Genomic DNA, 15,441 nt, shown 5'->3' on the forward strand with positions numbered 1-15,441 from the left:
GCTTAATCCCTGACCGACCGACTGGCCGGCCGGCAGCCACGCAGCTATTGTCTCTGAACCAGGCGGCTTACTAACTCGCAGCCGCTTCGGCCCATGTCTCGGTGATCATTATTTACGGGGGGTGGGGGGGTAGCCTACATGAGGAGACACAGGGATTGTCCCGGCAGAGGACTCTCATCAAATCTCATCAGAGACACAAAACACACAAAAACTGAGAAAACACACTACCACTGGTACCACACACTGGCACCACCCGGCACCGGAGCCGGTGTGTCAACAACAAGCAGCAACAGATGTCTTCAGCTCAACCTCTAAGAACAACTTTGGTTCAACATAGTCATCTAGGGATGGAGAAGTCCAATGGATGACTAGGTTTAAAGTCAACACAGAGGCTGTTGATCCACATGGTTTGATCATCTCTTTTGAAAGAAGATGCTATAGCAGAAATAACATTTCATGTAAATGCATTTTAAATGACACTGGGGATACAATCTGTTGTACAATTCTATTTGTAGTTGTATTTAAGTCAGGGGAGAGCCAAAGGGTTTAAAAACAAAATTTCTCTGTGAGATTGGGAGCTAGAACGGTGGTTTAGTTTTCCAGTATGTAAAGAATTTGGCAAAGCTTGACCAGAATACATTCAAAATGGCCAGATCTGCTCAAAGTGTGTCCAAATGCTCAATTTTCATGGGAAAAAGAGAATGTGTTTATGTAAACCATGACAGACTCTAAGTTCAGACTCTAAGCAACTACAGACAGACTAGGTTCTGTTGCAAAATCTAATATTTTCCGTCATCCTAAATATGTAAACACAGAGAGAGGTCTCATCTTGAGTCATACTCAACCTTGGCATTCCAGAAGAATACAATTTGGGTTAATAAAAACACTATTTAAATAAATACATGGCAAATCAAAACACTTCACTTATGAAGTAAGTTCATAAGTAGTTACTACTTACTTAAGTAGCCTGCTTTGACATCTACTTCAATAAGCAGTCAAGAGTCAGCAGACATCTGGGCATTGTTCCTAGCTCATATGAGCATTCTACCATCGTCAGCCATCACATCAAGTGACAACATCATGCACTAGACGGCTCGATTCATACAAAATATACGTGGACTAATTTCCAAAACACATCCATCATACATCCCTCTTGTTTTTAAAGCTAGGAGGAATGTCGGTCAGTTTTCCTCCTTGAAAAAAAGTAGGTATTTCCTGAAACATTTTTACACTACCCCCACAGAAAGCCATACTTGCTTGGCTTGACTTAAACTGAGAATGTAGAGCAACTTGCCATAGTGAGAAGCAGAGCATATCTGTGTCAGTAGCAGTTAGCATTGCTTTAGGCTTAAGACTGTTTGCATACGTTTTAAGTGTTTACTTAGCATTACTGTGTTTCATCATTTCCATAATGAGTTCTATAGGAATTAACATCCCAGTCAGCACCAGTTGGCCTGAGCTGTTACAGTTCTTCCACATAATGTCAGATAGGAGCTACAGCACACTGTCCCCGAAAGGTGAGCGCCCAGAGCATGGCACTATCATAACGCTACAGAGATCTTTTATTTATACTACAGTGCAAATCCATCCTTGGGAAAACTGTTGTCCTTACATTTGTAGATCACAGAAAAAGCAGAGAAGAAGAATCTACAACCTTATTTCGAAATGGTTACTTCTAGAAAATACTAGTTTTATTTTCAAGAGTTACATCTGTGCCCATGATTGAGCGAGAGGCCCTGTTTCCCCTGTTCTTTCAAACCCCCTTGTCCCCTTGACAGTTTGCTCTGAATCAAGTTTCTCTAGGCAACCCCTGTAGAGTACGGTTTCTTTTCTTTACACAAAGCTCTCGGAATTCCTGCTCACATCTGGAACACATCTTCTGAGGCAGCTTGCTGGCCCGAGCTGTAATTAAGGCCATGTATGCACAACTGTAAATAACCAAAAAAAATGATACCCCCACACAGCCCCCTCTGAGAGGCTGCCCATGCTGGGCGGGTGAGACCAAACGTGCCACTGACAAGGGGTGTGTATACAACTAGAAAAAACAAAAAACAAAAGAAACTGCTCGTCTGGTCTCTGGTTATCTTCTCGTGGCGCTGGACACCTTTCAGAGCTGACCCCTGAAACGACCCACTCTGCTCTCCCACTCTCCACATGAAAAGAGGCCCTGCTGGGTTTTACAGCTTGATAAAACTGCTAAAGCCCCCTCAAGCCTGCCTTTTACCTCCAGTTTGTGACTGTTTCACTGGGCCTTCCACTCCAAATGTTGCACAGTCTGTGTGGGCCAGCTGTGAGGCCACGCGAGTGATGTATCCAAATGGTGTAATTGCATGGTGGTGATCAAATAATTGCTGTCTGCAATTAATGGTGTTTACCTCTTTTCTATGTCCTCTGTCCCCGGTTGGTCCATTGAAAACATGAAATTAGTGAAGCTCAATGTAGCTAATGACCCCACTGGTCAGCTGAGTAGTTAACAAGTCAGAGGCCAACTGTAACCACAATACAGGCCCCTGTTAAACTGGTCAACCTTGTGATGTAGCTGACATGGCCAATAAGCTCCCGTCATGGCATCCTGCTCAGATATAACAGTCTATGCTAGTACAGTTAGAAAACTTCCCAGGCAAGGACAACACATTGTTGCTTTCATTTTTAGAAATAACTGCTACAACAATCCAGAGAAAAGGCACAACAAAACTCTATATCCAGTGAGGTATCTGTATTCAACCTGTTGAAAGCACTATCAGGAAATGTGCAATGGGAGCTAACTATTCGAGTGCCAATATACTTAAATACTTTGATTTGATTTGTATAACTACAAAACTGGACCAGACACCATGCACTATCTATCCTCTTTCTCAACCACCAGATGACTACACATACTTTGTGTTCACACTTCACAGCCATGTGTGTTGAGTTATATGCCTACTTGCGCACCTAAAGCCAACCTCCAGGTTTATGAGTGCTCCTGCCGGGAACATCTGTACTGAGCTTGGACCCTTCCCTTTGTTTTCATTCCTCAGAGAGTGTCAAGTCAACCCTACTCAACCACTGTAGCGACCCTTCCTTACACAGGACAACATGACCACAAATTAAAATGGTTCCACTAAATAGGACAACAAGACTGATATACAGTACTGTAATATTATTTATGAAAATCTTTTGTTGTGTCCCATTAACAGAAATATGTCAATTCTGCTCTCTGGAATGTGGGGGGAACAGTAAGATCACATGGACCTAAACAGAGCACTCTGGAACAACAAGAACTCAAACTTCTGAGTCAACAGTCTTTTCTTCTGTGTTAATCCAAATGGGAATGGTGTGGATTTGAAGTTCAGATTAAATGCCAATACGAATTTCAATTAAGTTATAGGGCTATTGTGAACAGATGTCTGTACCACTGCAGATGTCATACCAATGTATCTGTTTCATATGACTAAACTAAAGCACAACTTTACTTAGTTCAACTGGATCTCAACATCTGGTATTATAGCTGCAACTACTTCTCATTCGGGTTGCACACAACACAGCATTGGGGGGTACAAAAGAAAACAATCTATAAATAAACGTGTTACGTAAAACCTGTTATTGAGATGATCGGATTCAAATGTCAGAGAGCAGAAGATAAATAGAATGATCTGATACAGAGTTACAATAGAGAAATATTAAACCGTTACGGCGTTGGAAAGATGATACTCTATAATGACATAGTCCAAGTCCATGAAAGGCACATTGGCTGGACGCACATGCTTCGCAGACTGGGAGTTGGATATGAGAGAGATCATTCAATGCAAAACAACGCAGTAACAATGTGCAATACGAGAGAACGCAGTTTGGGGTATCAATCTAAGTCAAGTTTGAGACTAAAACCTATTCGCGAAAGGCGCAACTGGTAGACTATGACTATGTATAACTAATAGGCTACCTAACTTTACTGAAGTTCCTTGTGAAAATAATAGGTACTTACAAAAGGAGATATATTTCTGAGAATATTTGCAGTCATCCATCAAACAGTCAAGGAGGCATTAGTGATTTGTGATTACTGCCCCAGTGAGGTCTCTTGTCTTCAGCTACGGACCGCCCCTGATCTGCAAGGAAGTGCACCAGTTTGGAATTTCGCTCTCAACGACGTCGCTAAGTAAAGAGCTCTTACGTCTGGAAACAGAAAGTAGGCTAATCGGCCTACAGCAGATACGTTCAACACTAATCGTGACGTTAGAATTATAAGGTTCTATCTCCATTTTTGTCAAAATTGAGTTTTTTCTGATTCATTAGGTGTTTATTAATGCCTGTGTGGTGTTATTTTTTAAAATGTTGATATTTTTGAGTTAGTAATTAATAAAATACAAAGGTTCCATCTCATAAAACATCATGGAATGTAAAAACTTTGACGCTCAATATCTCTGAACTGCCCTAAACGGAGATAGAACCTTATAATTCTAAGCTCACCTAATGACAACACTCCAACTTTTATAACATTATAGAATTTGTCATCCTTGATTAATTGTAGATTTAACTTTTTAAATCAGTATTTTCCCAGTTATATGTTGGTGTAGCCTACCTTGATTTTAAGGAATATGAAATACCCCCAATAGTGTACTTTTACATCTATGAAATACACCACCATTGTGTTAAAACATTTTTAAATAATTTTTAAAATGTGTTATGAAATCTTCAAAACATTTTAAGTGCCATGGGATACATAATCCATTTATATTATAGCATTTATATTATAATATGTATGTATGTTTTTGTCCCACTCTTTGGCGCACAAACGGCGAAGTCTGATGCTTTTTGTCCTTATTGTCCTTTGACCAATACATTCCAACATAGAGCAATTAGGTTCATGGGTCAATACTTAAAAGTGCTTTATAAAATACTTTATAGTGCATTGCCTTATTGGTCCCCGTAGCTCTTAGTATGCGCCTTTAATTTCAATAAATTAAATATACTTGCCTGTGTATGGTCATTTCGGCTCATTTTAATAAAGCTTCAGTTAGCCTATATCTCTAGGAAATAAATGATATTTATTATGTCAGGAGAGACTGAAGAACTGTGAGAAAACATATGTGGGTGACAACGCACTCTAGTGGCAGCTTTGAATAAATGCAGCATAGAGGATTTTGCTGTGAATCAACTAGATTAGATCATACGTATTTTGAGAGCGTGAATTGTCTGGTATGATACCTTTCGTGATAGAATTAGGCTACTGAAGAATTCAAAACCCAAAGAAATCTGGATGAGGCTGACCACAGTATTTTCAAATGTATTTAATCAGAAGATAAAGGACACAGCATCATCTTTACAATGGTTGGAACTACAGTATGTCCTCAGTCAAAGTAACCCATCATCAGTATCCTTAATAACCATGACTTTTGAACCATTGAGATCTGGCAACAACATCATTGGCATAGTCATTCCCAGTGGTGCCAACGTCCATCCTCTCATATGTCTGAACATTTTTGGCCCCAGCATTGTATGCCGATATTCCTCCTGAAAAAAACAAAAACAAAGATGGAAAGTGTTGACCATGTTTCCAATACAATTGCTTACATAAATAAAAATATAATATACAAATATACAAAATCAAAATACAGAGTTATGAGTGTGAGGCACTTGTTACCCTTCAGCTGGTGTTCCTTGGGCCATTTAGGGAATTTCCTCTGAATCGTCTGGATGAACTCAACGAGAATCTCTGTGCCTTGTCTGATGTGATCCTCACTGTCCCATTTCCCATTCAAAGGCTGGTGGTAGCGCTTGTCAACCTACAAAAAAGAGAGATCCATCTACTATAGAAATCAATAGATACCACTTCTAATAGATTGTCAAATCTATAGTCATAAGTATCAGACAGTGGTTTAAGCTGCTTAATCTTATTTTCTGCTGCCAACTGTGAGTCAGTTGTCCTAGGCGTAGACGCCTGGCATCAAACCATGTTTCAATCAGGAAGGGCAGAATTTGTCCAACCCCCCACCACCACCACCGCCACAACACACACACACACACACACACACACACACACACACACACACACACACACACACACACACACACACACACACACACACACACACACACACACATTTTAGCAAAGTTATGTGCCGATGGTTCTAGGTCATTGCACATTGCAGGCATTATCCCTGTCATTCATAACCATGAAATATTCATTTCCAGCCTGGGTTGAGTATGAGGAAGAGACTATCATATTTCAATGTGCATTTCCGGAACATCCTCGCTCTCACACACACACACACACACACACACACACACACACACACACACACACACACACACACACGCACGCACGCACGCACGCACGCACACACACACACACACACACACACACACACACACACACACACAAACACACACACACACACACACACACACACACACACACACACACACACACACACACACACACCAGCGCCAACCTGCATGAGCCCAAAGCCATTGCCGTGGTCCCCCCAGCCATCGTCCAGTGCCGCCCCAGCCCGGGACTCTCTAGAGATGATCCCACTGATGATTGCAGGGTCAATTCCATACTTCCTTCCCACGTTGACGATGACATCCTTGTATTTGTTCATCCTACTCAGGTCATGCTCGGCAAGCTTGTGAGAGGCAGCCACTCCTTAATTAGCAAATGAGGAAATAAAAGGATAATTTACAATGATGGTCTGTAATTTGTTTAGTATGGGTACGATGGATGTTATGAGTTATCATGACTTATTCTTAATCATGTTTTGCTGAGACATACCCTGTTCAGTCAGCTTGTCTTGGCGGGCTGTTCTCTCTGAGGCACCACTGGTGTCAACCTTTGTAATGTCTCCAAAACTAGAGGCTGAAATTAAGCAAGTTGCCACAAAGAGTCTAGACCAATCAACACATTTCAAAACTAGACAAAAATGTACTGATGTGTACAATCAGTAATGCTTATGCCAACACACATTAGTAAATCAGAAAGCTATACAAGAAATGTTAAGATATGGTTCTTTCAACTGGCGCATTATCCTACATCACAAAACTGTCAAACTATATAAAGAGTTGTATGTGATTAGATAAAGCTGAACAGAGCTCACCCATGATGATGTTTTCTCTTGTGAAGTTCCTGTAACTGGAGGTTCCTGAAAATGTGAACCTTTTAAGGTAGGCTGGATAATGAGTCATTAAAGAGGAAATAGTTAATCCCACTCACTTAATCCCCCCTGTGTGTGTGTGCGTGTGTGTGTGTGTGTGTGTGTGTGTGTGTGTGTGTGTGTGTGTGTGTGTGTGTGAGACAGTTATGATTGTGAAAGGTTGGTAAACTGTGGTTGAAACAAAGGGAGGAGGAAGCCAATTTGATAGGCATGTTTACCAAAATACTGTGTAGGCCTACCTAGCAACCACTATGACAATGCAATTGCTAGGGATGTGTGTGAAGCATTTAGTTGTTATGTGCATTGGTGCATATGAGCTTTAATCATGCAAAAGTATACACATACACGTACTTACAAGCTCTAAGATAAATTATGTTATTTGTATACAATTACAATATTATGTCCCTGATATTTACAGAAACTGTCAAATGTTATTTGTTTAAATAAAGAGTAATTTCCAACAAATGTAAATTATAAATGCACTACAAATAGATACAAAATATACGCCACCTTTTATTAAGGGATTAATTAATTAATTAATTATAAATTATTATTATTAAAGGTGGAGCGTCTGAGTTTCAGGTTCCGTGTCTACCAATGGAAACAGAGCAAAGGGGAGGAGCTATGAGCCAGGAAGTTATTTCAGCAGACATGCTGTTTTGTTTTGACAGGAACCGTGAATAATTGTGCCTGCCGTTTGTTATTGCAGCCAACACCCAATGCAATACCTAGAATGTAGAAACTACGTTAGTTTAACAATCTTTTAATTTCGGAGCAATTGTGTTTCCTGATGATGTCTCCGTCATCATCATCATGGCTTTGCGTCCTGAGTTTGTACATTTTCGCACCTGTGGCTGTTGCAAGAAGAGGTAAATAACTTCTAATTAACTTGGAACTTGCTTGCTACTAGCAAGCTTTAGTTAAAAAAAAAAAGTGGTGAATCGTATGGTCTTGATCTGTAGCTAATGAAGCAGCTGATTGACGTTAGCACAGTCACAGTCTGAGTCTGCTTGCTACAAGTTCAAGTTGATGAGTGGCAACAGATCGCTTTATTCTTTTGGCCACTGGCCTCCGTATTAAAGCCCCACTCAGTGATTCTGCATGCATACACGATCACCATCACCATCAACATGTCAATAATGTACAGAGGTATAATAATATAAGGTTTTTCCTCAGACAGGTTCAATGTTCTGCTCATTATCGCGGATGACTTAAGAACAACATTGGGATGCTACGGGGATCCTGTCGTGAAGTCACCCAACATTGATCAGCTCGCTTCCAAAAGCAATGTCTTCCATAACGCTTATGCCCAGGTAGGTAAAGGTCTGACTATGCGTAGAATTGAAGCAGATTCATTGATTGGATTTCAATCAATCAGCTAAAAATTCCAACTTCTCTTATAATTGTTCCATTCTCGCCTATAATTTCAGCAAATTGCGTATTTCGGCTACATGTCTGCCTTCCCATTTATAGCAAGCGGTGTGTGGCCCGAGTCGGACCTCATTTCTAACAAGTCGAAGACCGGACACAACACGGTTATATGACTTTAATTCTTATTGGAGAGTCCATGCTGGGAACTACACAACTCTCCCTCAATACTTCAAATCAAAGGGCTACACTACTATGTCAGTTGGAAAGGTTTTCCATCCAGGTGAGAAGCTATTTGTATTATTTGACCTTTTAAAAAAATTATTGATAAATTGATATATCAGTCTATTGTGAAACAAAGGGAAACTATGTTGTGTTATGTTCACCAGCCACTGTGTTTGTCTTAGTGACTGAACTGACAAATGCCTGTATTAATTGAAACTGCTGTCAATGTATCCCTGACCCTGCTTATTTGTAAAAATGTCCTCCAAGTTGCCTCCAGCTGACCCCCCACCCCTTGCAGAATCTGAGTTTGTCGTCTGAGTTTGTCGTGCTAATGTTTGTCATGTCTAATGTGTGTGTGTTGTGTTTGATCTGAAGGCATTGCCTCCAATCACTCGGATGATTACCCGTACAGTTGGTCTGTTCCTCCCTATCATCCTCCCTCTTTCACCTATGAAAAGGGGAAGGTCAGTGTCCGCCTTGACTGCTGGGCAGCTTTCCACTAATCCCACTATGCCACTTAAGCCTTTCTTTCTTTGTTGTTTCTTTTTTTTGTTATCACATAAGATCTGATATTACTAATGTGTGTTGTACTCTTTTTTTTATTATTAGCATTTATCTCCACAATTGCAATGTCGTCACTGTAAATGAAACTTCCGGATTGACTCGCCTGGTTAAATATAGGTTACGGTTAATAAAATACTGCTAAGAATTTAGTTATGAAGTGTTTAAGGCTAGATGCTTCACATAGCCTCTTTTTTTTTCCTGCTTTCAACTGATTGTTGCTTAGCCACCGTCCAAGGGACATGCCTTATGCTCGTATGTTTAGGTTTGCAAGGGCAGTGATGGCAAACTGCATGCCAATCTCCTGTGTGCGGTGAACGTGTCCGAGACGCCCCTAGGGACACTACCAGACATTGAGAGCACAGAGGAGGCCATTAGGCTGCTGAAGTCCATGAAAGATGCTGACAGTCGCTTTTTCATGGCTGTTGGATACCACAAACCTCACATTCCCTTCAGAATTCCGCAGGTACTTTCAGCTGCTCAGCTTACCTTGTATACTGTACTACGAGGGGTCAGCCAGATAACACAGATTTAATAGATAAGACCTACCTGGTGGAGGTAGATTTTCGGAGGACGGGCTCCATTTCTTGTATTACAATGAGCCCGTCCTTCGATTTCTACCTCCACCAGCCTCCCTTGGTGCCTCCTTACGGTTCACAATAATAGAATGTGGGTTGTAGGTAACAAACTGTTGTCGTCTTTGCACTCCTAAAAAGTATGCTGGTTCTGAAACTGCTAGGCACACTCTTGTGTCTCAAGGAGTTCTTGAACCTCTATCCGCTGGAAAATATGACTCTGGCTCCAGACATCGATGTTCCCAAAGGCCTCCCTAGTGTGGCCTACAATCCCTGGACTGACATCCGGAAAAGGGAAGATGTCCATGCCCTGAACATCAGCTTCCCATATGGACCAATCCCCAAGGAATTCCAGGTTGATTACCTATACAGTACCTATTGTTTTTTTGTTTTCATTGTATGAGCAAAGCTTTTCTCTAACGTCCGTATCCTGCACCCAGATTAAGCTGCACAAAAAAACGCTATACATTTTAAGAGTTTTCTAGTCTTGAGACATGCTTAATCTGTGTCGAAGAAACCAGCCCTTAGTGTATGGCTCTTCACTTCAAGCAGAGAAGCAAATATTCTCCAGTCCTCTTGATTGCATGATGTTATTGTGCTTTGTAAAATATGTGTGTGCACTTGTGTGTTTCAGCTCCAGATTCGACAGCACTATTATGCAGCCGTGTCGTACATAGATGCCCAGGTGGGCAGGGTGTTGCATACCCTGAGTGATCTAGGCCTAGCTGAAGACACCATGGTGGTCTTTACTTCAGATCATGGTAAATCAATGACACACTTGTGTGTTTTACATTTTTTTTTATTGATTTTGATTTGATTTCCAATATTTTCTAAACGATACACAGCACAATAAATAATGACATATATTGACATCCATATTTAATGTTGAATAATTACATTAAAAACAATGAACATTTATAAAAGAGATAACTAAGATTCTTAGAAGATAAAAGTACGCTTTTACCAAATAGAGTCGGAAACCCAGAGTGAAGTTCCAATTGCTTAATCCCAAGATGCATCAGAGTGAGTCGCAGCTCTCCGAATGTACTCGCTTGAAATCAACATCCCACACCAAGCGATAAGATTCTTGAAGGAAATGTACAGTATATTGAACAGACTCTGTCTGAGTGTGAAGCCAGCTGCCAGTGTCCAGTGTGTACTCAATACACCTCAATGTTATCTTGTAAGAGAGTGTTCAGCAGAGACTTGAGTACTTGATGATGATTTCATACTTGAAACTATAGGCTTATGGCAGTTCAGTACATAGGCAAGGCAAGTTTATTTGTATAGCACATTTCATACAACAGGGGCAATTCAAAGTGCTTTACATACATTATTTAAAAATACAGCAAGAAAATAAAAATTACAATGAATAAAAGCAAATATAAGAAGTAAATAGATAAAACATTTAAAAAGACAATAGTTAATGGAAAAAAGACATTGATAGAAGTGTTTGTGTTTAATCATAACTGGTGCAAAACATGAAGGTTTTTAGCTTGGATTTAAATATGTTAAGGGTTTGGGCCTGTTTGATTTCTTCAGGGAGTTTGTTCCAGGAGCATGCAGCAGCGTGACTGAAAGCTGCTGCACCGTGTTTTGTTTTTACTCTTGGAATTATTAGCTGATTAGTCTCAGCTGACCTTAGGGACCTTGCGGGAATATAGGGTGGGAGGAGATCTGATATGTATTTTGGTCCAAGACCATTTTGTGATTTGTATGTAAATAGGAGGATTTTGAATTCAATTATCTGATAAACTGGTACCCAGTGCAGGGATCTCAGGATTGGTGTAATGTGTTCAAATTTCTTTGTTTTTGTTAGGACCCTAGCAGCGGCATTTTGGATGAGCTGCAATTTACGAACAGCTCCTTTAGATAGGCCTGTTAGTAGACCATTACAATAATCAAGTCTACAAAACGAGTTTTTCAAGGTCTTGCTTGGACATGAAACCTCTCATTCTTGTTATGTTTTTCAGGTGATTTAGTTATCGAGTTTATGTGGCTGTTGAAGTTTAGATCGGAGTCTAGAATTTAGTCTAGATTTCTGACCTGTTTTTTAGTTTGGAGAGAGAGAATCAAGTTTTGCACTGACTTTCGATCTTTTGTCAGGTGCACCGAATACAATTATCTCTGTTTTGTCCTTGTTTAGTTGGAGGAAGTTGTGTGTCATCCAGGTGTTTATTTGCTCAATGCAATTACAGAGATTGTCATTCGGTGAGGGCTATGTAGATTTGAGTGTCATCCGCATAGTTGTGGTAGGCAATTTTGTTCTTTTTTATGATGTGTCCCAATGGAAGCATGTAGAGATTGAATAGAAGGGGGCCAAGGATTGACCCTACATATTACATAGATTGCATAGAAACTGTGTGTGAACTATCAATAGACAGACATAACATACACACAACATATTTAAAATGTTAGGTGCATCAGGTCGGTGCCGTTTAAAAATAAATAGAAACTTTCCAACAGTGATTTGCATGCAAGGACCACTTTATCCACTAGATGGGGGCGTGCCAACATACAAATTCTTCCTTTACAGTCCACAGTAGACAAAGACCTCACCAGATATGTGCCTGAATCCATTTGTAGAATAATGTTCACTTGGCCGTAACCTGTGTATGTTGATATAGCATAACCACCAATTTGACATACATTGATTATTAGATTGACCTTTTCCATGTCCATATGTAATCATACTGAATAATAATTGTTATTAGGGCTGACCTATGTTTAAAGGGATCTCACTTAAAAATGCATTGCAACCTATCATGTATTTTCCTGTAGTTGATTCTCTCAGACATTGTTTTTGCTTGTACTTAAGTCATGTTTTGTCAGACCATGGGGCCCCCAATCATTTTGAGAAATGAAATGTATAATGAGAAACTGTAAGTGAGAATCAACTATAGCCAAGATGAAAGGACTATTCATGGCAGCGTGTACTTTTAATGGAACATTCCTTTAGAATACATTTAATTTTATATATACGCATGTAGTCAAGTCCCATGCCAGACAGTTTTGCTTCCTTCTTGGCTTTTCTTGAATTACAATAAGAACAGAAGGAGCTAAGTAAACAAATGTGTTGCCCAAAATACACACATTTTTGACCTAAATGGCAATTTTCTGACTTGAATCATGGTACCATAACATTGTTCAGTACCAGGATGGTACATCTGAAAGACTTCAAAATGACAAATGTTGGCCTTTTAAATGTGATTTGTTCCTGTTACAGGCTGGTCGCTTGGTGAGCACGGGGAGTGGGCCAAGTACAGCAACTTTGATGTGTCCACCCGTGTGCCCCTGATGTTCTATGTGCCAGGACTGACTGTGCCATGGTTGGACGAGACCTTCCCCTACATCGATGTGTTTCGCCAATCACAGTACGACTTTACACAAGGTACAGCTCCCACACACTAACTGTATACAGGCTGGTGGGTCTCAATACAGGTCTCAATACTGTCTTTAGCATTGTTATTATTTTCCCCCTTGTGTGCTTTCTGCCACGTTCACTGATTTGCCAGAACATGACAGAGCGAAGCAATACTATACAGTATTATACAGACCTTTTTAGCTTTAATTCCTACAAGGGTAGGAAGCCATGGGTGTATTGAGACATAGTTTCTACCTGTGCCTTTGACAATCTGTCTGACGCCCGGGACGTATGGGACTCATTGGGATGGCAGGGGTACGTTTAAGGTTCTGCAGGGACTGCAGATGAACATTTGCTGTAAGCTATATTCTGGCACAGTGCATCAGATCTCAGGATCTAATTAACTAAATTAATAAACAAGGTTGGAGTTAAAGGAAGGGTCGTCCCAAGGGTCCCACTTGGCATCTACGGAAGGTTAATGTGTTCTTCTGACCATAGAAATCCGATCGCATGTTCTCCCTCCCTCTCCTCCACAGGGAACGTGGTGAGGAACGTGGTGGAGCTGCTGGATGTCTTCCCCACCGTGTCCTACCTGGCTGGGCTGAGGGCGCCACAACCCTGCCCCGACGTCTCCTTCAAGGTGGACCTCTGCACGGAAGGCGACAACCTGGCCTACACCTTCACACGCCACGAGAGGGGCAAGGACGAAGAGGACATCGCCTTCAGCCAGTACCCCCGACCCGCCGACACCCCCCAGGAGAACTCGGACCTCCCCGACCTGAAAGACATCCGGGTCATGGGCTACTCGCTGCGCTCCTGGGACTACCGCTACACACTGTGGGTAGGCTTCGACCCCGCTAGCTTCCAGCCTAACCTGTCGGATGTCCACGGTGGGGAGCTGTACATGCTGGAGGATGACCCCGGGCAGGACAATAATGTGTACAGTAGTGTTGAGCACAGTGTCCTCCTGGCCAAGCTAGGCAGGCAACATCATCAGCTGTCCTGGACCCAGACCCTCAGACAGCTCCTTCTCTACCTCACTGCAGGGACCAAGTCTGAAGGGGTTGCAACTATTTCTAAGGGGAAACCATAACTGCAAGAGAAAATCGGAATCGTTTCTACCCCAATAAGGGACTCTTCATTATAAGGGAATTTTCATTATTACTTCATTATTCAAAGCGTCTGTGTGTGTGGATTATGACTGACATCGTTTGGGGGCACCTGAAGTGGTATGTTTGTATCATTGTGAATTGCTGCTGTAGTGTCATAGGGTTTCTTGGGTGCCAGCAATGTCTTTGCATAACTCACTTTTATTTTGGAATAGAAGTTGGTAGCATGAGCTCTATAGAAATCATGAATGTAACTCGTGAATAGGGGATGTCAGTTTGAATGTTTCTCTTATGTACTGTAGTGTTGCACCTGTGCTTGTGTGCGCACTGTCACTGTAGCAACTGCAATAGGGAAAGGTATTCCTTTAACTAGGAAAAAGGGGTAGAAAAGCACTATAATTAGACAGGCCTAGCTCTTGTGTATCATAATGTAGGGGACTTTCTTGGTTAATATACAGCCTGTACAGTCTTGTGCAACCATCCAGGTTTAATGCTTTGCACATACTGAAAAATAGATGTGTTTTCTGTATAGATTTATTATGAGCGAAACATGCTCTGATTTGAGAAAATAAATGTGTGTATCCAACCAAAATAAACAACCCAGCAACATGGCTCCTATGTCTCCCTTCACTCTCTTTTTGGAATATATTCTTCTGAACGCCGCGCTGCAGAAGCTGATACTGAGGTGGGTCCTTGGGGAACACCAATGTATTCAGCTCCAGCAGACGGGCTCCACTACCAGCTGGGCCGGAAAATTCCACAGCCTTGTATTTTGCCGTCTAAAAGCAAGGTCAGGGCAGTTGGAGATGGATCCACGGGCTGATTGAAGCTGATATTTTAATTGCTCGCTCTAAAGCAGCAATTGCGTTGCCTGCTCGCAAACTTTCTCTCTGCCGTTTTAATTCTCTTTCAACTCTTGTTAAAATGTTGCAAAAAAAAAACGTGCTGTCTCATTAATTGATTTTTCTTCGTCAGTGACGAAAATCTGTTTATATTGTGTTATCACAAGAGAATGGACTGTCGGTCTGACCAGAGGTGTAATGTTGCATAGAAGTACTTTTTGTCAGTGCTAGATATCCCTCCTTATAGTCATAATTACATGTACT

General features: G+C 41.1%; 2 protein-coding genes across 2 annotated transcripts; one reads left to right on the forward strand and one right to left on the reverse strand.

Annotated features, from left to right (window-relative positions):
- Positions 1-5,356: 5,356 nt before the first annotated feature.
- lygl1 (lysozyme g-like 1) lies at positions 5,357-7,100 on the reverse strand (the record flags this gene model as incomplete). The annotated part of the gene is made up of 5 exons (XM_080527789.1): positions 7,077-7,100; positions 6,755-6,838; positions 6,432-6,628; positions 5,621-5,762; positions 5,357-5,490 (listed from the first exon to the last, which is right to left on the reverse strand). The coding sequence occupies exons 1-5, from the start codon at positions 7,078-7,080 to the stop codon at positions 5,357-5,359; spliced, it is 561 nt and encodes a 186-aa protein (XP_080383915.1). The 5' UTR covers positions 7,081-7,100.
- Positions 7,101-7,886: 786 nt separating this feature from the next.
- On the forward strand, positions 7,887-14,931 carry ids (iduronate 2-sulfatase). Its single transcript, XM_080525889.1, has 9 exons — positions 7,887-8,002; positions 8,310-8,446; positions 8,607-8,784; positions 9,102-9,190; positions 9,553-9,753; positions 10,047-10,217; positions 10,497-10,623; positions 13,089-13,253; positions 13,763-14,931. The coding sequence occupies exons 1-9, from the start codon at positions 7,924-7,926 to the stop codon at positions 14,317-14,319; spliced, it is 1,704 nt and encodes a 567-aa protein (XP_080382015.1). The 5' UTR covers positions 7,887-7,923; the 3' UTR covers positions 14,320-14,931.
- The last annotated feature ends 510 nt before the right edge of the window (positions 14,932-15,441 follow it).

Source organism: Nansenia antarctica (genome assembly GCF_963989245.1).
Source record: "Nansenia antarctica genome assembly, chromosome: 3".
NCBI lineage: Eukaryota > Metazoa > Chordata > Actinopteri > Argentiniformes > Microstomatidae > Nansenia > Nansenia antarctica.